General features: G+C 40.2%; 2 protein-coding genes across 2 annotated transcripts; one reads left to right on the top strand and one right to left on the bottom strand.

The window, feature by feature from the left end:
* Window positions 1–998: 998 nt before the first annotated feature.
* Window positions 999–6,371, top strand: LOC139639648 (nicotinamide N-methyltransferase). The gene is made up of 4 exons (XM_071513793.1): window positions 999–1,013; window positions 4,072–4,256; window positions 5,264–5,471; window positions 5,948–6,371. The coding sequence occupies exons 2-4, from the start codon at window positions 4,085–4,087 to the stop codon at window positions 6,369–6,371; spliced, it is 804 nt and encodes a 267-aa protein (XP_071369894.1). The 5' UTR covers window positions 999–1,013; window positions 4,072–4,084.
* Window positions 6,372–9,420: 3,049 nt separating this feature from the next.
* Window positions 9,421–21,452, bottom strand: ufm1 (ubiquitin-fold modifier 1). Its single transcript, XM_071513786.1, has 6 exons — window positions 21,401–21,452; window positions 21,242–21,298; window positions 18,655–18,712; window positions 16,814–16,853; window positions 14,023–14,055; window positions 9,421–9,896 (listed from the first exon to the last, which is right to left on the bottom strand). Coding segments are annotated over exons 1-6 (264 nt in total). The 5' UTR covers window positions 21,403–21,452; the 3' UTR covers window positions 9,421–9,822.
* Between the last annotated feature and the right edge of the window lie 1,543 nt (window positions 21,453–22,995).

Below are 22,995 nucleotides of genomic sequence, written 5' to 3'. Positions count from 1 at the left end.
TTCCAATGACCTGCTCCCTGTCCACTAACTCTTTCTAGATACACACACACACACACACTACACTCACACTCTCTCACACAAGCCTTGCCCTTCACAAATGCTCTCTGACATTTAATACCAATGCCAGAGTGAGTTCTCTGTTACTGAAGGTTGACTGCTTGGTGCAGTTACTTAAATGGTCTTATCGGCAGACACACTGAGCATTAAAGTTCAATGTGACTGCCAGACAAACAAACTCACCTGTGTGGAAGCAGTCCCACCTGTAGCGGTGTGTTGAACTGGAATCAGGCTATAGTTCGAGAAATGCAGAGAGAAAAGAAAGAGATTATAAAACAAAGAGAGGTGTCAAAAAAATATAGTTAATGAAATAGGCCTACGCTGTAGTTGGTGATAACACTCAACATCATTTAAAATGTTGACAGTAAACAGAAGACCACTTGAGTGAAATATGAGTCTAGAGAAATAGGCATTTGTCTATGTCTCCGTTTTAGTATTATTCTCAAATGATTTCTCTACTAGCAGGAATTCCTTTGGGGTGTACATCAAATCAAAATCCATTTCACTGAATGTTCAAGTGATTATTGTCTTTCCTGCACACAAGCTGTCTGCATACAAAAACAAGAGATATAGAGATATACATGCATACGTAGCTCACATAGCTCTATCCAGCTGTATGGGTGCATATACAGCGTGCTATTGCTGAGACAAAATCAGTTGCTGTTGGAAAAAGTTGACCGGCTATGACTTTACTCTACCGGTTTTAACCAAGCTGGATGGGTGTGGCCCAGTAACTATGTATGTAGTCAGCCTGTGGCAGTTGCTACTGTCCTTAACTACTCTCTCTGAGCAGTTTATTAATACTCCCACAAGCCCTTTACACGCTGGCAGAGAAAGTTGGTGCAGAGAGAGAAGAAATACAAAGAGAGAAGGGATTATAAAATATTAGCTGTAGGACTGCCTCACCAGATTTAGGAGACCGCTTAACTCAAAGGAGAAAAACACTGTTTACAGAGGTCAGTTAATTTTTCAAATTGTTTCTATACTGCATACTACTACTTCTTTACTGTTAAATAATGTTCTGTACAGTCCGACAGCACATTCATGGCAATAACACATATGTCTAATTAATTAGCACTTAATTTGAATGTGATCTCAGGTCTCTGGCTCCCTAGTGGATCAGATGTCTTAATCTCTTTTATGGAGAATACAGTAACCTTAGGCTGCTTGGCTTACTGGTTAATGCTAGCAACTAAACCATTAGCAAACAGAGCTCACAGTATATATTATCATAATAGTGATTTTGCTATATATGTCACTATAAACTGCTGTATCACAGCAGTCGATTCAAACTCACAATTCTGAAACAGTGCATGCCAGGAGTGTGATATAGATTCAAGCAAATATTCACTCAAATTATGTGTTATAAACTGTCACAGTTTTAACAGCTTTACTATTCTTAGAGGAGGATATTGTTTGAATATAAAATTTCACATCAGTCACAAAAAGGGTGAAAAGAGGTTTGCGTCTGGTAATGTTGGATTTGTGGATATAGTATTTAGCCAAAACGGGATTTATACTAATTGATGAATAACTTGATGAACAACATTACTCTTGTGACGTTGTCTAAATTCATGGGACTGTGGGAAAATCGCGGCGAAGATGTGAAGATTTATAGTTAAAATGCAAATTGCTTACACCCCCTTTTAAAGAAGTAGCTTTAATGGAAATAACATACATGATTTGTGCAACAAATGTGTACCATACTGTTATGAAGTTTGATAACATCCAGGTTTTGAAGTGTCTCCCCTGAATTTGATATTTGGAAACCAAGATGTGGTGTAAACACACTGCAACCATGCTTTGTGGTCACATCAACTATCCATGAGGATATCAGATGCTCAGATTCATGATAAAGAAGGAAGTGTCTCCCTTTGGCAGAGAACCAGTATGTGGAACTTTAACAAACTCCTTTTCCCTGATTGCCAAATTAAGGAAATTTGCAGCATGTCTGAATGCATTTGTCTATACTTCATCAACACTACTGAGATTCATTAGTTGAATCAATGTTTTGCATGGGAGGAGATATAGAAGCACAATTCAGGATAGTTCAAATACTGCATGGAGTCTTCCTCCAGCTGCCATATAGATTTTAAGACAGAAGGGGGCAGAACTAGGTCATTCATATAATCTTGATATGGATCCTCTTATGGTTTTCGTAAATGTATCAATTTCCCTGAAGTATAATACCAATGTGTGTATGTGTGTGTGTGGTGATGGGAAGGCATGTGCGCATGTGTGTCCCTGTGAGTGTGCCAGTGTGTGCGCCCACCAAGCCCCTAGTAAGTGCCCGGTTGACATTTGTTCCCTCAGTAAGGCCTGTCAGGCAGCTGCCTCTTACAAGGCTGCCAATTGCTGGCACGCCTCTACCTGCAACGAGCAAGCCGCAAGTTTTGAGCAAACTGCACCACATGGCAGACCTGTGCCAATGAAAAAGCTGCAATCTACACTTCTGTGTTGTAGACTGCAGTGTAGACCCTGTATTGCTTTGCTTCCTGTCAGGCATCTGGTATCATTATTTAGGCTGCCTGGCAGCTACCTACTCTTCTTTGGCCTCATGGGAGGCTTAACATAACACACGGAATAACCTTGTTGTGTAAGGAAGCCAGTTATTTTCCCCACAGCACAAGACCTGTTCATCGGGAAGGAGCCACATTCAGATCAGTCCACAGAACTTGAATGGATAGAACGGCCCATCCACTGTTTGTCATTGTAGCCCCATGGTTGTATGTAGGGCCAGACAGCAAGGAGAGGAGCACAGTGTCGTCAGCGAACTTCACAAGATGGCAGTTGGGATGTGTAGTCCTGCAGTCATCTGTGTAGAGGATGAAGAGCAGACGTGAGAGGAGACAACCTTGGGGGGAGCCAGTGGAGGTGTGCAGGAGATCTGAGTATGTGTTGTTGACCAGTACTCTTTGTGATCTATCAGTGAGGAAGTCCATGATCCAAATAATTAACTGGTGATATAAATGAAAGTGGTTGAATAGTTTATCTGCCAGAATGTGAGGTTGGAGAGTATTAAAACTGGTCGCAGGTCGTTTAGCGTTTTAGGGTTCCCCTTTTTTGGTATGGGGAACACCGTGGAGTGTTTCCACAGCTGAGGAACTGTCCCGCTGGCCGGGGAGCTCTGAAACAGGGCTTGAAACACCCCACCTAGCTGTTCGGCACAAAACTGCAGTGTCTGCTGGCTTATATTGTCCGGCCCAGAGGCTTTGTTTGTCTTCGTACTTTTCAGGCATTTCACCACATCATCCAATTCGATATGGAGGGTGGAATCTCCAGGAGTCAGTCTGTCGATAACTTCCTTTAACTGGGTACTGTTATCCTTCTCAAATCGGGCATAGAAGGAGTTGAGGTCATTGGGGAGAGATATCAAACTGCTGCCAGCAACACAGACAGGCTTATTGTGGGCAGCTTCCGAGTTAGCCAAGCTTTTGGTGAAAAATCCAAGTCGTGGTGGAGGAACGTGTTGCTGTACCACTCCGGGAATTATGGGAGTCGCAAGGAGAAATGGCTTCACTCGTGCCGGTTGACTGTATATGCGTGTGTGTGTGTGTGTGTGTGAGATTTCACAATATAAGTGAAAATGAGCTGGGTGGGCTGTCAGAGGGGAGTTGTTTCCATTCCCTGGTCCCCCATTTCTTGATCTGGCTCACTGACCTCTGGCCACAGTTGGTCTTATCTGTGCAGTGTCTGTAGAAGCTCACCAGATCTCATTTTAGATTGGCCGACTTTAATGGGAGGCCAAGGGGCGCGTTGAACGTGTCATTTATAAAACAGTGGGGGCACAAAGGAGTGGGGAAGAGGAGACAGAGGATTCTGTGGGAAAACCTATTTTATATGAAGGGGGTCTTTATTGCTCTCTCTTACACACACACACACACACACACACGCACAGCCTCATTCACGCACAGACACAGACAGAGACACACATCTATGATCAGTCGATAATCGTCTGTCATCCCTGTATCAGCAACCTGTCCCCTGTTTCCCTGCATGTCTACAATCTTCAAGCTGAGAGACCAGTATGGGAGACTCCAAACCATTTACCACCTCAGATCAGCAGCTGTACCAGACCAAGTTTGATTCCAAGACCTATCTAGGCTACTGTTACCAGTTCTCTGAGACACCGGGGCAGAAAGACAACAGCCGCTTTGTGACTTTTGTGCTGTGTCAGCTGAGCCAGACCTTCTCATCAGGTACAGACATCAAACTCTCTTGTATGTAAATTTGTCATCATCAAGTTCAGGGTTGGGGCCATTCAGGAATTAAACTGAAAATGCATGATAAATGCCAAATTCAGCTCCTGGAGTTGGAGTTGGAATTGGAATGTCACCCAGCTCTAAGGAAACAGAACTGGAATTGAATTGGAATGACAGGAAACAATTGAATTCCATTAAATTCGATGAAATTCAACTTCAAAGAGAGGTTGTCTTATAAATCAAACATTATGAATCAAATAAAAGACAGTTAAACAAATCAAACACATTCAATCATAATGTAAGTATTACGAGTACATGTTGTGCATCAAATACCACCTGAAAGGAACCTTTAACATTTTATGATATGAAGTAATGATAATACATAACACTGTGTAATCTCAGATATGTGGTAAGAACAACCAAAAATACGTGGAATTTCACAGAATTTCACTTAATTACATTAAACTTCCTGAAATTCCAATTCAATTCCAATTCTGTTTCCTGGAGTTTTTTTCACATTACAATTCAAATGCCAACTTCAGCTAAGGAATTGGAATTGAAATGAGTCCATTCATGAATTGACCCCAACCCTGATCAAGTTGTATTTTAACTGGGGTGTGAACCAGATGCTATATTCACTTTTAGTTTAAAGACCTAACAGGAAATGATGACAAGAAGTCAAGAAGTTTAACTTTCAAATCAAATCATTACTCAAATACAGGTACATTACCAATGTAGACAAACAGAAAACTGATGATGCAAAACTGATGTTTAGGGGTTAAATACTGTAAGCCCCTGTATCAAGAGCTATGTCAATCAACAATCAATTTGGGGCCAAAAATGGAGCAACAGTGTTTCAACAGGTGGCATACAGTGTTATTTATCTTATTTGCATTACATTGCAATTACAGGGGAGGAATTCAAAATATGTCATCTAACAGCTGTAGTCTGATGTTTCTTTCTTTTATTACTTTTTCTTTTTTAACTTATCTGTCTGGATTCAGGCAAGTACAAGGGCAAGAGGCTGATCGAGGTTGGGACGGGCCCTACCATCCACACTCTGATCAGCGCCTGTGAGCACTTCGAGGACATAGTGGTGTCTGATTATGTGGACAACAACAGAAGAGAGATAGAAAAGTGGCTGCGAGCTGAGGAGGGCTGCTTCAACTGGAATGCCCACTTTCAGTTTGTCTGTGACCTGGAGGGGAAAAGGTATTGTACAAGACATGCTCTCATAATGCTGTGTACACTGCAAAATAACACCCATCTTAACAAGTCATTTAGTCTCATATTCAGCCTTCAAATCTTATTTTTCTTAAACCAAGAGAAAAATTCTGCCAATGAGGTGAAATAACTCCACTTGTCTCCAATGCAGTTTCACTTGTTTTCAGGAAGAAAATGACACTTGATTCTACAAAATTCTTTGATTTGCATTGGAAACAAGAGAAATTATCTAACCCCATTGGCAGTTTTTTCACTTATTTTAAGAAAATTTAAATTTTAGGGCAATTCAGTATCAACTAAAATGTCTTTTTGACTTCTCATTACCTTCCTAATTCATTTCAAACTGAGTATTTTGTTAGGAATTTGTAAATCTGCCAACAATCTTCACATATAGTGCTGCACTATGTGCAACACACATTCACTCTCCTTTTCTCTCTCTGTGTTGTCTCTATGTTCTTCTGTAGGACCCCAGCAGTCATCGCAGAGACTCTCCGGCAGAGGATCAAACAGGTGTTAAAATGCGACATCACCCTGGAGAACCCGTTACACCCGGTGACAGTAGAGCCAGCAGACTGCGTTGTATCATCTCTCTGCCTGGAGGCTGCCTGTAAAGACCGGGAAGCCTACAGGCGTTCGCTGGGAGCCATGGTGCGCTTGCTGAGGCACGGAGGGGTCCTGGTGCTGATTGGAGATCTTAATGAGACTTTCTATACGGTGGGGTATCAGAAGTTCCCCTGTGTGAGCCTGAGCCAGGACTTCATTGAGCAGACGCTCTGTGAGCTGGGCCTGTCCGTGCAGCAGTTCACCCTGCAGCAGGCTCAGGACAGAGATCTCAACCTAAAATGTGATTATGAAGCATCTTTCTTTCTCGTTGCTCATAAAACTTGAACTACGCCGTCCGTTTCTGTTTAGGTGTGAAATTTTAATTTCACGCCAAAAAGGGCACAAATCAGAGAATGTGATGATGAAATGAGCTGATTTTGCTCTGTAGTACTTGGTGCTCTGTGAGTTTTTATTTTAATGAATCCAATTAACCCAATAATCTATTTTCCTCCTTTTACACTGCATAGAGCAGTGCTTCTCAACCTGGGGCAGATCATTTTGGGGGGTTGAGAGATGATTTGTGGGATAGGGAAAAAAAACATATTTCTACTATACAAACTTATGATCATGTATATCTTAAGTTAATGTATGTGAGACAATAGAAATATGTAGTTAATGACGATATAGTTCATTGTATATAAGGTGGGTTCCCTGCTGTATACAGGACATCAATTGTTGTACTTTGTTGTTTTAATGTTTAAATGTTTTTTTGTTGTTTTTTTGTGTTGGTTTGTGTGTGTGTTGCAAAATGTATATGTTTCTGTTTGTATCTAATAAAGTGATGGTTTTATGTTGAGGACTCTTGGAAGAATAGCTCAGTTGGGCTAAAAGAGGTCCTAATAAAAAATCTAAATCAAATCAAATCAAATCTTCTGATTTTTCTCTCATGTGTGCCTTTTTTCTTGTGAAATACTTTTTTTTCACCCTCTGATAATGAATCAAATGAAACAAACTGAAAAGGGAAAATCATTCTGTAGCTTAACTCTGGACGCTTGTGATGGGGGTTGCAAGTAGACATCACTTCATTTTAGGTTGAGAACCACTGGCATAGAGTATAGTTATCCTTGTCTCTAAAATATGAACTCCCACCCCCCTACTTAGGCCAACATAATATCAGTAAACATATAGTTTTTCCAAAATAATTTTTGAAGCAACAGAACCTATGTTGAGAGAACAGCATCTGCTACATCCAGGCTCCTCTGCAGCCTTTTCCCCATTTCAGAAGTAAACTTCTGGTGAATGTGCGCAGCAACCACTTTGATGAAAATGAATTAGAAAACCCATTTGTGGTGGCACTCCTGCTCCTCCTCCCCACCTGATTCTGCATCCTAATGGATGGTGAGAGATGGCGGTGGGCTTTCTCCCATGCACTCAGTATGCATGCTTCATTATTCTCTCTTCTTTTATTTTTCTTTACCAAGAATGCATAATTCTTTCCAGAGTGGAGAAAGAGAACCAATTCAGAAACTAATGGCTCAGACCTTCTCAGGAGATAATGATTAATGTGTTGGGCATAATAACATGCTTTTCCACATAAATCACTCAGAGAACAAAAAACCCCGTTTCAGAACAAATTATCGGTCTTCCTGAGAGAGTCATATGTGTTATTTTCGATGGGAATAATCTGCAATCTTGACATAAAGGTAGATTCTCAATCCATGCCTTTTTTAAACATAACACCTAACTACCAGCAGAGATCTCACTGAGAGAAAAGGCACAGGACGAAGGACAGCAATAAAACACTTTTAATTGGTTATTTCCCAGATGAAAAGAGCTGCTGGATCTGAACCTGACCTAACCTCAGGGGTATTGTGAGTAATTCTGGGGCCGCTGACAAGATATGATGGTGGCCAAAACAAAAAAAAAAAGAGTTTGAATCTACACTTTTTAGATGCCTGCCATGTTTTCCCCCACACCTGCTTGTCAGCTGCTACTTGATGTATAGTAGCAAAAGTACATATGATACAATTTAGACTACTTATCTTTACTTTTTTATATTTATTGTGTGAAGATGAAAAGGGCAAAATGCATTGCTTGGGATACAAAGCCGGACGTACTGTATTCGGTCGAGTAAAAACGGACATTAAACTGTAACCTGACAGAGGGCAGCAGAGATCCACGTGGCTGCATGCTGCTCACTGTGACAGACTAACAATCACATTTCCTTACAAGTAAAACATCCATGATTTTCACACACATGTAAAAGCATTTGAAATGAAAGTGGATCTATAAGCGAATTCCTCTGGTTATGGAAGGTGCATGTGCATTTTATCATCTTAAGAACATTGCCAAAGTTCGGCCGTTTCTCTCTCAAGGTAACACAGAGACATTAATGCATGCTTTTATCACCTCCAGGATCGACTACTGCAACGCTCTCCTCTCTGGTCTGCCCAAAAAGAAAACTGGTCAGTTACAATTAATACAAAACTCAGCTGCTCGTGTATTGACCAGGACCAGAAGGAGAGCACACATTACACCAGTTTTAAAGTCTCTGCATTGGCTGCCTGTTAGTTTCAGAATTGATTTTAAGATCCTTTTACTGGTTTTTAAAGCTCTTAATGGCCTTGCACCCAGCTATTTATCAGACCTTCTCTTAGCCTACTAACCAACCATAACCCTCAGGTCTTCCGGCAGTGGCCTTTTAATCACTCCGAAAGTCAAAACAAAAACCCACGGTGAGGCATCTTTTAGTTCCTATGGTCCTCGCCTTTGGAACAGCCTCCCAGAAGACCTGAGGGCTGCTGAGGGTGTTGACATTTTTAAAAGTAAACTCAAGACCTACCTTTTTAGTCTAGCTTTTACATCTTAATCAGAACATTTTAGATTTTCTATTTAGTTATTTTTTAATGTTTTTACCCGTATCTTGTTATTATCTTGTTTTATTTGTTTTAATCTTGTCTCTGGTGTTTCCTTAGTTTTACTGTGTCCTACCAAGTTCTCATCTTCCTTAGTTTTATTGTGTCTTATCAAGTTTTTAGTCTGTGAAGCACTTTGTGTTACATTTGTTTGTATTAAAAGTGCTATACAAATAAAGTCTGATTGATTGATTGATTGATTGACTGATAGATTGAAGGTGCAGTTCCATGATACACACCGGGTAGATCTGCTGGATGTCAAGTTATCTTGTGTCTGATCAGGAATACTGTTCATCTCATCTCATTTCATCTTCATCCCAGTGTCTCATGTGAACAGACACTTTACCTGCATATCTACAGCCTCTTAATATAACATCAACGCTTAAAAGCATGTGTCATATACAACAGTTTGAATAATATACACCATATTCACAATGCTAATAAAAACAAGAGTGAACAGCAAAATAGTCATATTTCAGTTAGCCATACTGATGAACTGTTTATTGTTACAACTAAAAAGATACAAAAGCTATAACTGTTAACTTATGATTTTTAGTCTTGGTCAAAGTCTCTCCTGGGGAGCAGCTGCTGCCTTTGTGTGTATATCAATTAGTAAATATCTGGTTACTCTTGATGTCACTCCAATGTTTTGATGCAGTGAAGCTTACAGAAAAAAAAAAAAAGCCTGATTGAAAATGCAGAAGCAGTGAGCACGCATGTATATGTTGCATGTCATCAGTTTACTCTTCGATACGTGTGAGTCACCGTCAGTTGTGGGCCAGAAAATAAATACAACGCACACGCTGAGGTGTTTCCTGGGTTTCAAGTGTTATATGATTCTGCTGGGTGAGTCATTGTGCCGTCAAGGAGGAAAAGCAGCATCAGTCTCCTTGTCCTCCCACTCTGTCTCTGGGAATGATGCGCAGCTCTGAGCCATGCTTTAGAAACACATTCCCTGCAACACAGGACACAACAGAGGAAAGATCACAGTTTTTAATGGGTTTATGCAGAGGCCTAGCATATATTCTGTGTCCAGGGCTTTAAGTCTGTAGAAGTGAAATGGCAACTATAGCAGGTTCTTGCTGTTCCTTCTGACACAAAACTTTGATAATGGTTACAATCACTATTTCTACAAACACTATGTCAATTCACCAATGGGCAGTTTGCTTGAAATTGTAACTTTTTCCTCAAAGGATGTAATTTCTTCTCCTAGAATGGGTGGTTTTCCCAGGATGGTGATATGTTCTAAAATATGTTAAGTACAAAATATGTGAACCATTTGATTTTCACTTTATCAGCTTTAAAACAGTTTGAAGAAAATGCAGTCTATCCAACTAGTCTGATTCAGATTATTTTGCAAAGTTGCATATCAGTTGGGTAGTTACACAGGAAGTTTGGATGTGGTGTAAATAGAACAAAGCAAGCTGAACACAGAGATGAAACGGGTCCCAGCAAAAAATGACAAAATATGACAGTTTGGGAGCCTTTGAAGTTGAAAAAACCTAATAGTCTGCCTAGAATTGCAAAAGTGATTGAAACCTACTGGAAACCTATTTTTGAGTCTGTTTGACTTTGTAGTAATTTAATCACAAATCAGGTGAGATAGTGCAGGTGATCATTCTGAGATCACACATAAAGTATTCCCAGAACCTTTGATCAAAGTGCCCCAAACTTAATTGATTTTTAATTCCACGTTTAGCACTCTCTCAGTCAAGAGTGTCAATTTTTGGCTTGGATCTTAACAAGTCTTCTTGGCTACCATGGCAACTAGAGACAGTGGGACAGCACAGCAAAACTTTGAGCTACTTATTCAACAAGATGGAAACACTGGGTTGACAAATTTGAACAAACTGAGAAAAAAATAGGTAACAAGCCAAGTCAAAATGGTTCTGAAGTACTTTAAAGAAATAACAACAGAATACTAAATCAATCTAGAGACTTGGGCCCTGATGGTTTGCAATGTATAGGATATGCATTATATCTCCAAAGTGACACTTGTAGAATTGCAGGCTATTACTAAGTAAGGACAATGAAGGGGTGAAGGATTCGATTTTGACAAAACTTGGGAAAATTATGCATCTAACCTGCATTCTGAAATTTTAAAAATTGCCCTGGTACAAGGGGAGTGTCACATAGTTTGTTCATTCGTCAATGTGTCACATGTGATATCTCAGACAGCGCTGATCGGATTTTGATTTGGAGGAATGATGCATCCCACCACTGCATTGTGAAAACAAGGCAACATATTTGTTACATATTGGCCCAGAGGAGTTCTGCATCTTTAGTGGGAGGTGACATGTTCACTGTTGCCTTTTTTCTTTCATGCTCTGCAACATCAGCTCCCTTAATGATTGAAACACAAGTAGGATAATTTGAAAGGTCCCAGTAAGTCAAAAGATTTTGTGCAGTTTGATCAGTTTGCTTATTCAGAAAGGCTGCCATCGTTGCTGCCAAATACACAAAACTATGCAAACAAGTCAGGAAATTAAGGGAAAAGGTTTTCCATCCAATGAACTTTTCAGACGTATCATCTGTCCGGCTGCTGCCTATGCATCAGACACTTTGGTTAAACCATTAATCCATCTGCCAACTTATTGTGGCATGCGATGTCTTGTGACTTTTTCAATTCTGTTCAACTTTCTATTTATAATATCATAAATCTAATCTCATATAAATCATACATATTTTTTCCAGAGGCCACTGAGTCCAAATAATTTACCTACATTTTGGAATTTGCCACATGTAGCTCCACTCTGCTTTTGCAGGCCAGGCCTTAGGAGTCATAAAAACAGCAGTTGAAGCGCACAGACTGTTATCAATCTATTATAAAACTCATTATTCTAGAAGGCATGTAGGTGAACCACAATGATTCCAGTCTTTTGCATAAAACATTAATATTGGGCAGCCTGCCCAGGTAAATTATGCCCACAAATCTTTGTTTTGGATTCATTTCAGCCACCGTGAGGCATGAAGCTGGCGGTTCTCGCCCATGTGGTTTTCAAACAATCATGACTTAATCCTGCCAAGCCTCGAAAGCGTGTTATTGAACCACAATGACCATAATTCATTGCGCCTATGACACAGCGGCACATCTGTCGCGGCGTGTCCGCACCTCAATGAAGCGTAAGAAACGCAGCCTCGATAATCAGATGGAGGTATAATAGTCAGTTAATGTTGCAATGCCATCAGCTTAGACAGACTGTAGTGCCTGAAAAAATATGAATCACTGGGCTCGCTAAATGAAACGTCAATAACAAGTCATCAATAACCCTCCTCCATTACCTGTGGGAAACACTGGATTCTACTTTATATTCTCAGTTTTAGCACAGAAACTTTTTAGATACTATGACGGTTTAATGGGAAGATATGATGGGAAGAATTTGTTGCAAGAATATGCAATCTTTAGGAATGTCACCTACCTTTGTGGAATAAGTCAATGGAAACTTGGTTACTGATGATAACTGATCAAATGTTCATAAAACTTAATGAAACAAAAGTCCAAGGCACTCTTCTTTGAAAAATTTAAAAAGCCTATATTTCATGGGCTCATCTAGGGACATTAAAAACACTTACTAAACTCCAATGTGTTTCGGCATTGGCCTTCATCAGGGAGCTCCAAACAATTCATGTTCATTTTGAACATGAATAGGCTTTTTACATTTTTCAAAGAAGAGTGCCTTGGAGTTTTGTTTAATTCAGTTGCATACCCCAAACCAAAGAGCACCTTTTCTGGAAGCATTTTGACACCATTTTTGTAGAACTCTCTGTTTTTCTTCTTTTTTCTTCTTTGTTCATAAAACTAATGTTAAACTACAGCAAATGACACACGTTTAACAAAAGCAAAATAAAAAGCAAAAAAAACCAAAAAACAATCTGATGCTTGGTGGGTGGCTGATCTTATATGTTGTACAGATTTTTTTAAGGAAAGCATTTGAATTAGTACTGTTTCGATAAGATGTGATCAAATTACTCAATCAGTACTTAATTACTAAAATAAATGACAATTACAGCCATAAATTTAAGACCTTATGATGCACTGAGTGTCATGTGCATGGCTGAGAAAAAGGTATGGTGTTGCCAGTCTATAGATTGTTATCTAGTGTGTGTGAGGAGACTTTCAGCAGGAGAAAAAAAGGCAATTGACAGAGGTGTCTGAAGCTCGGCTATTCTTGGACGCACACAGCATGAATGTTACACAGTTAAAACGCTGTTGTGAATGCCCATCACCCACTCCTTTCTGAGCATAAAAGACCCATCTTGCCTTCGGTCAAAGAAAGCATTACCTTCTCCTGCTCTATGCACAAAACCCAGTCAACCATTACGCATATTTGTGGGAGTAATAACATTACATAAGGGGAGGTGGGCTACACATCAAGTATCTACTTCAAAGAACCACCAGGGAGGCTGACAGAGAGAAAGGGTGATTTACCAGGACTCTGCAATAATGTGTGAATCAAAAGTTCAAAAAAATGCTGATTTAAGAGCTTGGTATGGCTGGTTCTCCTCAAGTCTGGCTGAAGTAAGAGGTCAACGTTTAATGTAATTAAACATTAAATACATTAAATACATTCATAAATCAATAAACACAACTTCCAAGTGAAGTTACCGGTTAAGTCAGGCTTATTTCAGTAAGCCAGGCTTGTTTTCAAGAAATTCGGTTCAACTAAGCAGGTTCAAATAAGCTTGAGCTAAGTTACCATGGAAACGTATCTTTCCAGACTAGCCTGCTCCAGCTCAGGCTCATGTGCAGCGTCAGCCTCAACTCCGGCTTAACCGGATTTACAATCCTCCGACCAGACTGAAACATGAAGTTTTCACCAAAGTTTTGCCCGGTACCGGATTACGCTGACACTATCCCATAAGATGAAGTAAAATACAAAAGAAACATTATATATATTTTTGTTGATTTAATTGACATAGGCTACAGTTATACCAAGGTTAGGCTAGCTGACATAAATCAGTTAATTGGGGAAAACAACCTCTTGAACCATCTAGAGTGGCTAATCGCTGATTTCTTCGGTCTCTCTGTGGCACTGAGAAAGTATCTTATCAAAAGGCATCAACATGGCACCAAAACTCACCTGCTGTCTGTGCAGGGTTGATTCCTATTCCGTCTGCATGGCAACCATGAAAGAAAAAAAAGACACAACATGTAAACCAGGGAGATTGTCATGCAAATGAGTGGCACAGAAATGGAAAAGATAATTTACTATATCACCAGTTCATCCACAATGTTGTTACACTAGGCAATGAGAAAAAGAACAAGCGGCTCAGCATCCAATTCCATCTGGAATAATAACGGACCGGCCATTAATCTGCACTGATAAGCACACCCAAAATTAATATTTGACATGACATTCATATACCAGCCATTTTAACATTTATCTCAATGCTATTTGCTATATGCCCAATACTTTGTCACAGCCCCAAAAAGAAAATAGTCATCCTCATGACTAAGCTATGTGTGAAAATACAGTGGGAGCACTTTCAGCGAACGTTCTGTTCTCTAAATTCCTCTTTAGAGAGCTGACCTGCCGGTGCAGAGTAGGGGTAAACAGAAGCATGATCAATTTTTACTGACATGCTGTTATCGCCTTCTATGTGGCATTTAATCTTCACACTGCATAGTTAAACTCATGGGAAACAATGCATGAGCCAATAAATATCTGGCTCGCAGACAGCTGTAACATCTATTTTAATTTGCTCTGGTGATTACCATTACTGTGGTTACCATCGTTATGTACCAGGATGATTTAAGGATGATTCCAGCTGTATTTTTTGTCGTTTTATTAGCTCAACTTTTTTAGACACGCATCTGTTAGGTAGGGAGTAGAAACCCGTTTCACTGTTGGTCATTATAAGCCAGCCATAGTTCAAATAGCTTGGATTTTGTTTTGTGAATTTAACTTCAACATTAGCCTCAATACTTGGTGCTGCTGGTAAAATAACCCCCTTGGATACAGCTAATGAAGTATTTACATCAAGCATAATGCTTACTACTGAATATGCACTGGCAATTTTTCAGCTTTATTTAACACCCTTTATTTAACACTCCTTTTTTAAGTAGGTGGAAAGATGAGCCAGCGCAGGGATAACTCTCCTTTTTACCAGCTTGTCATCTTTAAAAAGGCATTAAATATGATTTTTACTGCCTCATAGCACAAAATGACTATTACATATCTGTGGGGGGTTTATAGGGTTGCTGATCAATACCACTGACTCAACAATTACTTTGCCAGGGGCTGAGATTTCTGGCTTTCAAAACTCATGTTCTGGCCCGTACGCTGTTTTGGAACAAAATCTTTCCACCCATTGGCATTTCAAGACACTCCCAATCTCCTGTAATCTCCTCCCAAGCAGATGACAGAGCAGTACTGTTATAGCTTTTTGCAGTGTGATATATTATCTTTTCACTGGACATTTCTGTTGGATCTAGGCTCTAATTAGCTAGCTTACTAGAAAATGTGACTTTGTTGTTCGTGTCTAAGGAGATATTCTCTTTATGTTGTTGCAATTCCTACTGGTCGAAAATAGAGGTTGATAAACGGTTATAGATTACTTAAGGCTCCTTTAAAGTGACAATCCATAAGATTCTTCTTTTTCTTGATTCTGGTGACACCTTTGGTGATAAGCGGTCATCGCTTTGGTGTTTTGCACTCCATGTAGGCACTGGCCCAACATACTGTAATAATAAAGACACTATATACAGACTGTGGCTTCATATATTTCTTTTACTTTCTTATATACCTTCTTATATTTATTCCAAACAACCCGTTCGTTGAGAATAGGAGGATTTTGCCCGGAAAGAGGGACCCTCTGTAAGAACTTTCATGAACTGGAAAGTTCATGTTTTCCTGGTACTAGTACTCTGTGTCAGGCAGGAACAAACCTCACTGAAAGTGCACCCTCTGGACTTTCATATATAGTGGTGGAAAGATGATTTATTTTTTCCTTTGAAAGCTCAGGTTACATCAGTAAGTGAGCCATGTATTCCACATGGTGCTTGAGTATTGTGATGGATAGTCCGCCCTACACCCAACTTGAGATGTACTGAAGGAACCTGATACCACATAATATAGCAGGAAAGACAGAAATAGAGGGAGTTTGCACTGAAACATCTTTACAACAACCTAGAGGGGAAGTCTGAGTAGCATATCAGATAAGCAAATAATTTCTGAAATCTGAAACGAAAAAAAGAAGGCCAAAAAGTTTTCCAAATCTGATTTTTCTGTTGACTGTAAACACCTTAAGGAATTATGGGATATCCGTTTCACTTTGATTTAGTAGAGCAATTTGCATATATTTCAGACATAAATCCAAGGTAAAAGTATTTTGACATTCTCGGATAGTAAAAATGTGCAAAAAGGCAAGCGGGCTGAGTATTTTGAAGGCATAGTGTATAGCTTAGACCTAATAATGCATCTTTTACTGATCATTATGATACATCATTAACTGACTATACAGTTTGCAATCACAATTGTTTCGAAATTTGCATCAACATCAAGCTTCTCTTTACTATATTTCACTGGCTCATTTCCTGCATCACATTTCTATTTCAAATTATCTATCAGCATTTTGCATTTCAGGGTTTTTCTAATGAAAGGCTACATGATGCTCATATGAACAGAAAGCTCTGTTAACACCAGTATTTTCCTTAAATGTCCTGAGATATATACATAGCTGTATATCTTATTATTATTCTTTTAGCATGTAGGTAAGGTTAATAATAATTGTTGTTGTTGTATACAACTGGGATTCTTGTGCAATGTCATTTTTGTACCTGAAATAGTTTACTAAAGAGACTATAAAACCGATTTAGACTAATGCAAATAAATAAATAAATAAATAATAGTCTTTTTTTCTCCAACTCACCATTTGTTATGATGGCACTGGTTGCTGCTGGCACTTTGAACTGTTAAAGTGAATGAAACAGAAAAAAAAAAAAAGTGTCACACTCAAGCCCTCATGAATAAAAACTGAATAAACATTTGACATTTCGGGATTTTCAGCTAGACAAAAATGATTTTGGAAAACAATATTCGGTGGATTTGTTGCGACACCATTTCCCTGAGGCATGAAGACATACTGTAGTGTTAACACATCATCTAGTGAGGAAGCCACAGCCACTGAGTCAGCGCTGTTGAAGTGTAATTGAGATTCTCTGACTCTGTTCAGTGGCGCAAAACCAAGGGACTGCAGTAAGGATGACTTCAGAAACTGACTAGGTGAAAGGAGCAACGGGAAAACGTTGGGTAGTGTGTGTTGTGTTCAGTCTAAATGACAGACACCTTTTGCCTCTGTCAAACACGTGCTTGCGTTTTCTCTCTCTCTCACACACACACACACATGCACACACACATGCAGAGAGCTTAGGTGAGAAAGCCTGAGGGAAAGATAGCCATGCTTGAGCTTCTGGAAGACAAACACTCAGCACTGTCACAATACATGTCCTGCTTCAGTGTTCGGCGGCAGGGAAAGTGGGCTGGTGGGATTTGTGATGAAAGGATGCAACTAGCAGTCTGTCACTAGGGAGATAAGGTTAGTGAAGCTGGGGCTCACCAAACTAGCGCCAGACAGCACAGGCAGTATAAACTCATTACAGTTAAGAGCGAGAATGAATGGCGGTTTATGGTATAGCTGTGTGATGCAGCGTAAATCTGGGGGATAAAATAAATAGCTTACCGTTGGAGGATTAATGTAAAAACCCAGTACTGCATTATTGAGGTCTAATTATCCCTGATTCTTTGATTATTAACTACAGTAAACCTTGATTTACTCATGAATAAATTACATTTCTCTCAGAAATGAAGACCTCCATAAATCTCTCTAAAGTACTTGTATTTCCAACAAACCAGCTGCTGCTGTAATGATACCTGAAGTGCAAGGCTTCAAATTAACACCCTGTACCTGCCAAAAAATATGTAAAATTTGGCAGTGGCAAATCACACTTAATTCTACAAGCCACTTTGGCAAGTGAGCCTCGGATAGTGCTTTCCAATGAAAAATAACGAAGTAATTACCCAGTGCTTCTGCCTAAAACAGTCTAATTTCACACAACGCAATTTCCTCATGAATAACTAAGATGATAAATCTGTTTCTCGTCCACATCATTGGGCTTCTCTGTCCTTACTTAATGGAGCAGTTAAGTCTATACAATGCAAAGTCAAAAATGTCACATGTGAAAATACTGGTCTATCTGTATAGTGATTTGTAGTAGGGGCAAACTAGAAGCAGAAAAGTTTTATTTTATGCTTAATAAGGCCAATAAAGGTGGAGTATTGCTGATACCAGATTTGCCTGAATGATGAGCTTGGCCTTATTGAGACAAACCATCTGTGACTAAATGCGTTCAGTATAATATCTTTCCCACATCAAGACCACATCTCATTGATGATTTGGATCAAGGATAGTTTTTCTACCAGAGGAGTGAGTTCAACCGAATCTCCAGTTTCCCTACACATGCATTTAATTGAACAAACAGAGTAAAAAATCACACACATTACTGTATATTTGCCCTGACAGCTTAGCGCACTAACTTGGCCAATGATAGTTCTGAGTGGGAGGCAACTTGTGAAGAACAGCAGTCACAGTGAGTTGTAAGCCAGAAAGTTGACGTGACTCGGAAAAGGCGTGCATGAGCCTCAGCGCCAAGTCTCACACACTGTAGGTGACTGTGTATTTGTGGCTGAAGGCAAACAGCAAGAGACCCTTACCTCCTCAGCTGCGAACTTCAACACCGCTGTGAACGGCGTGCCATCTGGGACACTGAGTCTGCAACACAAATTAAATAGGATTTTTAAAGACACGTTCATAATCAAGACATTCCTCTTCCTCCACTCTCTACTCTTTCCTTTTCATGACAGGGAGGTAGAGTGCTTAAAGCCCGTCCTTCAGCTGGAGGATCTGGGTTCAAGCCCTCGTGTCGACAAGCATCTGCACTGCTGGAGTGTTTTGGAGCGAGTCGCTGAATCCCCACCTGCTGTAGCTGACCTTCTGTTCTGACCTCCGTGGAGAGGGGTAAACAAAAAGAGAGAATTTCCCCACAGGGATCAATTTAGTGTCGCGATTTATTATCATTGTTTTTATTCTCTCCATTCATGCTGAGGCACTGACAGCTGTGGCAGGCCTTTGTTTATCCTAGTTAGTGAAGTAATTCCCTATCAACACTAGCAGTGAATGTCCATACACAACGGTCCTGACGCTTGACAATGCTACGCTCGAATATACTCTTCCACATCGGGGGCGTGGAAGTGGGTACCCCTTCCTCGCCGCTGCACTCTCACCTACCCACAATCCTCTGCTAAATCTCTATGTATCCTCTTGTTAAAATTAATGGGGAGCATCACTTTGCCTGTAAATCTCCCCCCAAGTGGATATTCATGACAAGGTTAGGCTAGCCTGCATGGCCTCAAGCTTTTCCTGCTTGAATCTTGAGTCTGAACACTGTCCATGCAAAACTTTGTAGGAAATCTTGACCACACACAATGCAGCAAAAAGCAGCTGTGAATCGAGAATAGAGAAATAGAGAATCAAAAGTTCTATTTCATTGGTAAAATCAACGCAGAACTTAGTCCGCTCCAAGACAACTTGGGAAGAATGTTCTCCACCAGATTTCCTTCAAGGTATTACAATGGCCAGGTTCTGGATCAAGATGCAAGTAAGTGCAAATAAATGGCAGCAGCATCTTGACATCACATTCACACCGCAAGTAACACAATCAACTAGTCATAGGACGTCCATTAATTTCCTATAGAGCAGCTGAGCGATCAGGGAAACTCGGCCAATGTGGATGGTCAACAAGCTAATCGCATCACTTTGTTTTAAGGAGTCACAAGCTGGGGCAGATTTATGCGCGGGCACCAGAAAGTGTTTGGGGAATATCCGGGGATATTTGCTCATTTGGGTGTCAAGCATTAATTTTATGCTTGTGACTTGTTTTTTCCTTTGGTCAATTGAAGGTGCGCAGTTAAGCCTGCCTGCTGCGTGTGTATATGTTTTTGTGTGTGGATGTGCTTGATAACCTCAAGTGGGCCCTCGGGTCCAATCCACAGCAAATGCTGTCTTCTCAAATCAAATCAATGGCTATGACATTGTGCCACCTTGGGTGCGAGGTCGTGGGGAGGGGCTGGTTGTTTTACTTTTCACCAGTCATCATGGCAGATCGAAAATTTATATGGGGAGCCCATAATAGAAAAGACAGAAAAGAAAAACAACGTGAAAAGGATGCAGTCAGCAAAATCTCCAAGCTTATAGGATTTTTTAAACTTGTAAATGTTGACTGTGAAGCCAAATTGTCTACAAGCCGTCCATAAAAAGCAAGCACCCTGTTTTGTTTTGTTTTTTTACCTGTCTGTCTTTGTCTGTGCTTTGTGATTAAATTCAGGCTATTGTTCGGTTGCTGATGTATTGGGGCCCAAAGGCTTGGTGGCAATGAATTATGCTCAGTGACAGTTTGGAAATTAAGGCTGGTGTGAATCTATGCAGGCTGTGTCTTGTGGCTGCTGTTAAGGTTTTGAGTGGATGGCTGTGTTATGCGTTTGGCTGGATGGCAGCACCTCTTAATGTGTGTGTTGCTCTTGGTCAGTATTGTTCTCCCCTGCTCTCCTCCTCTCCAGACTGTCCTGCTCTCCTCCTGTCCTTCAGATCTGCTCTTATTTTTCTGTTCCTTTTCAGTTTGTGGCTACGAGTGGATCAGTCGGCTATGATGGGTTTGTCTGATATTGAATTTGGCACTGACTGGTAGTGGTGTATCATTTGAAAATTGTGTGTGTGTGTGTGTGTGTGTGTGTGTGGGAGGCTCTAAAAGGAGTGTTATCCCAGGGACCCATGGCTTACAAAATCTGACCCTGGTCAGTTGCCAAAAGGTTGAGAACCACTGTCCACTGGCATAGAGGTTTATCAGGTCAATCTTTGTGGGAAAACGTCCCAGAAAGCTGATAATGCTAATCAACACGGGGCACATAGCACAGGAGGCCTTCACTGCTTAATCAAATGTGGAGCTAGACAATTGTAATGTCTAAATTAGCAGTCACTAGCCAGTAACTGGTGTAACGTTATTCAGTTTCAGCATGTGAATCATAACGTTACAACAACAGATGTTTTCTGACTGCCCAGCATCTGTCAGTTTCAAGTCAAACACGTCAGCTCAGGTTTATACTACAGCGTCAAAACCCCCAAATCTGCTAATGTTAAACACTGAATTGTAAAAGCGCTATCAAACTCAATCAGTAATGTTAACATTACATTCATGATCCAAAAAGCAAAGTGTAGATGTGACTGTTGAGCTGTCAGTGGACTCACACTTTGTATGGCAGCCGGGGGTCCGACGTCAGCGTGATTTTAAACGTTACTTTAGACCTAAAGCGGGGGATAAAAAGAGCGTTATTGGTATCTCGATGTTGGCTAAAGCATATAATATGTCTTCGGAGGAAAATCGATCAAAATAAGGCAGAAACTCACATCTTTTGGGTGAGGCGATTTTGTTTTCACACTGTTTATACAGACCCGGAAGTCCGAAGGACCCATACATACACGTCATCCATTCAGCTCGGTTTTTGTGGCATTTCTGTATATTTTCAACGTTTTGAGGGATATTTTCAAAAGTATTGCGAATGAAAAAAATCTGTGTAATAAAATTGTCTTTCGAGTAGAATTTAAAGGTAAAATTTGTGCTAACTATAAACAGGCTTTCATTCCAAACGACTATCGTTACCGTAAAGGACGAGTGTACGCGCAATATTTGTTATTTTCTTGGGCGCATGAGATAGACGGTAAATAGGCTGACTATGGCAGTGGAGTTGACAGATTAGTTCATACAGTGTTTCATAAGAGACACAGACAGGTTTCGGTGGATGTCATGTATCTATTGAGATAGACGGAAACCATCAAAAAGACTGAAGAGTGGAGACTGGCACAGGTGGGTTCAAGACAGACTCATTAAAGTAAGGCTTGGTTCCGTGGTAGCCTTTAGAAATTGGCAAAAATACATGAAAACAAATTTTGTTACAAAGTAGGCTATATTTTGCCACAAAATTAAACATTTTCATACAAGAAATATATGAAAATAAACTGCAAAATACTAATGTGGGGAAATGTATTATTAAAATATGTGCATTGGCCCAGAGGAGGAATGCTGCCTTGGTTTCAGTGTGTCAGAGAGGTGCTCAGTGGACGTTGGGGTGTTCAGACCATGAAGTGAAATGAAGATGAAAAAAGGCACTCTTAGAAAGAAAAGTGCTTCGGATTTTTTTTTCTTCGTTGCTCTTCATAAGATATGTGCATTTGTAGTTTCAAAATAAACTAAAGTAAACATCTGTGAGCCAGCAGAATCTTAAGCTTGGTTCATGCTTCATGCAGAAATGAATGTATAAATTAGTTCACGCAGTCAAAATGATGTAGGCGGCCACACACTTGTCATAAAAGTGCAAGAAGCATGAATGCCAAGGTATATGAATGTATTGTCTACGTTCACGCAGAACTTGTGCGTGCCAAGGCAAACAAAAAGCATGAACCAAGCATTAGGCTAAAGGAGCCTAAAGGCTGCTTCATGGTTCATGCAGAAGCGCATGCGACAGAGTGTACATGTTAAAAATTGCGTAATTGTGGCCGGAGTGACTAGGCATATTGGCCGCATTTGAGCGTTGGGCATTTGCTGGTTGTTTGAATTTTCTTACAGCAGTGCTGAAGTAGTGGAGTGTTCAGCAGCAGTTTTCATGAAAGTGTGAGGAGCATGAATGCCAAGGTGCGTTAACAGCTCATCTGTGTTCACACAGAACTTTTGCGCATCAAGCCAAACAGAAAGCATGAACCAGGCATTAGAGGTTAGATTCACACATTTTTATTCCAGGTTTTAAATGCTTACAGACCTGAACAACTGATGATATAAGAGCACGTGGGTTTTGGTACTGAAAGTTCAGAAGAAAGCATAGCCTATGGTATCCATTGAACATCATCCTGTACCATCTGCTGTACACTTCTGGTGTAAGTGATCTACTGGTTTGAGCAGAGATCATGTAATGCAGTCATGTGGTTATGGTATGGTTTTATCATGAAAT

This window comes from Centroberyx affinis, unplaced genomic scaffold, assembly GCF_046629955.1.
Source record: "Centroberyx affinis isolate AG114_WGS23_722 - 3 ecotype Tasmania unplaced genomic scaffold, CSIRO-AGI_Caff_v1 ptg007515l_1, whole genome shotgun sequence".
NCBI classification, from domain to species: Eukaryota; Metazoa; Chordata; class Actinopteri; order Beryciformes; family Berycidae; genus Centroberyx; species Centroberyx affinis.
The sequence above is the reverse complement of the archived record's forward strand: the minus strand, read 5'-3'. Positions and strand labels throughout refer to the sequence as shown.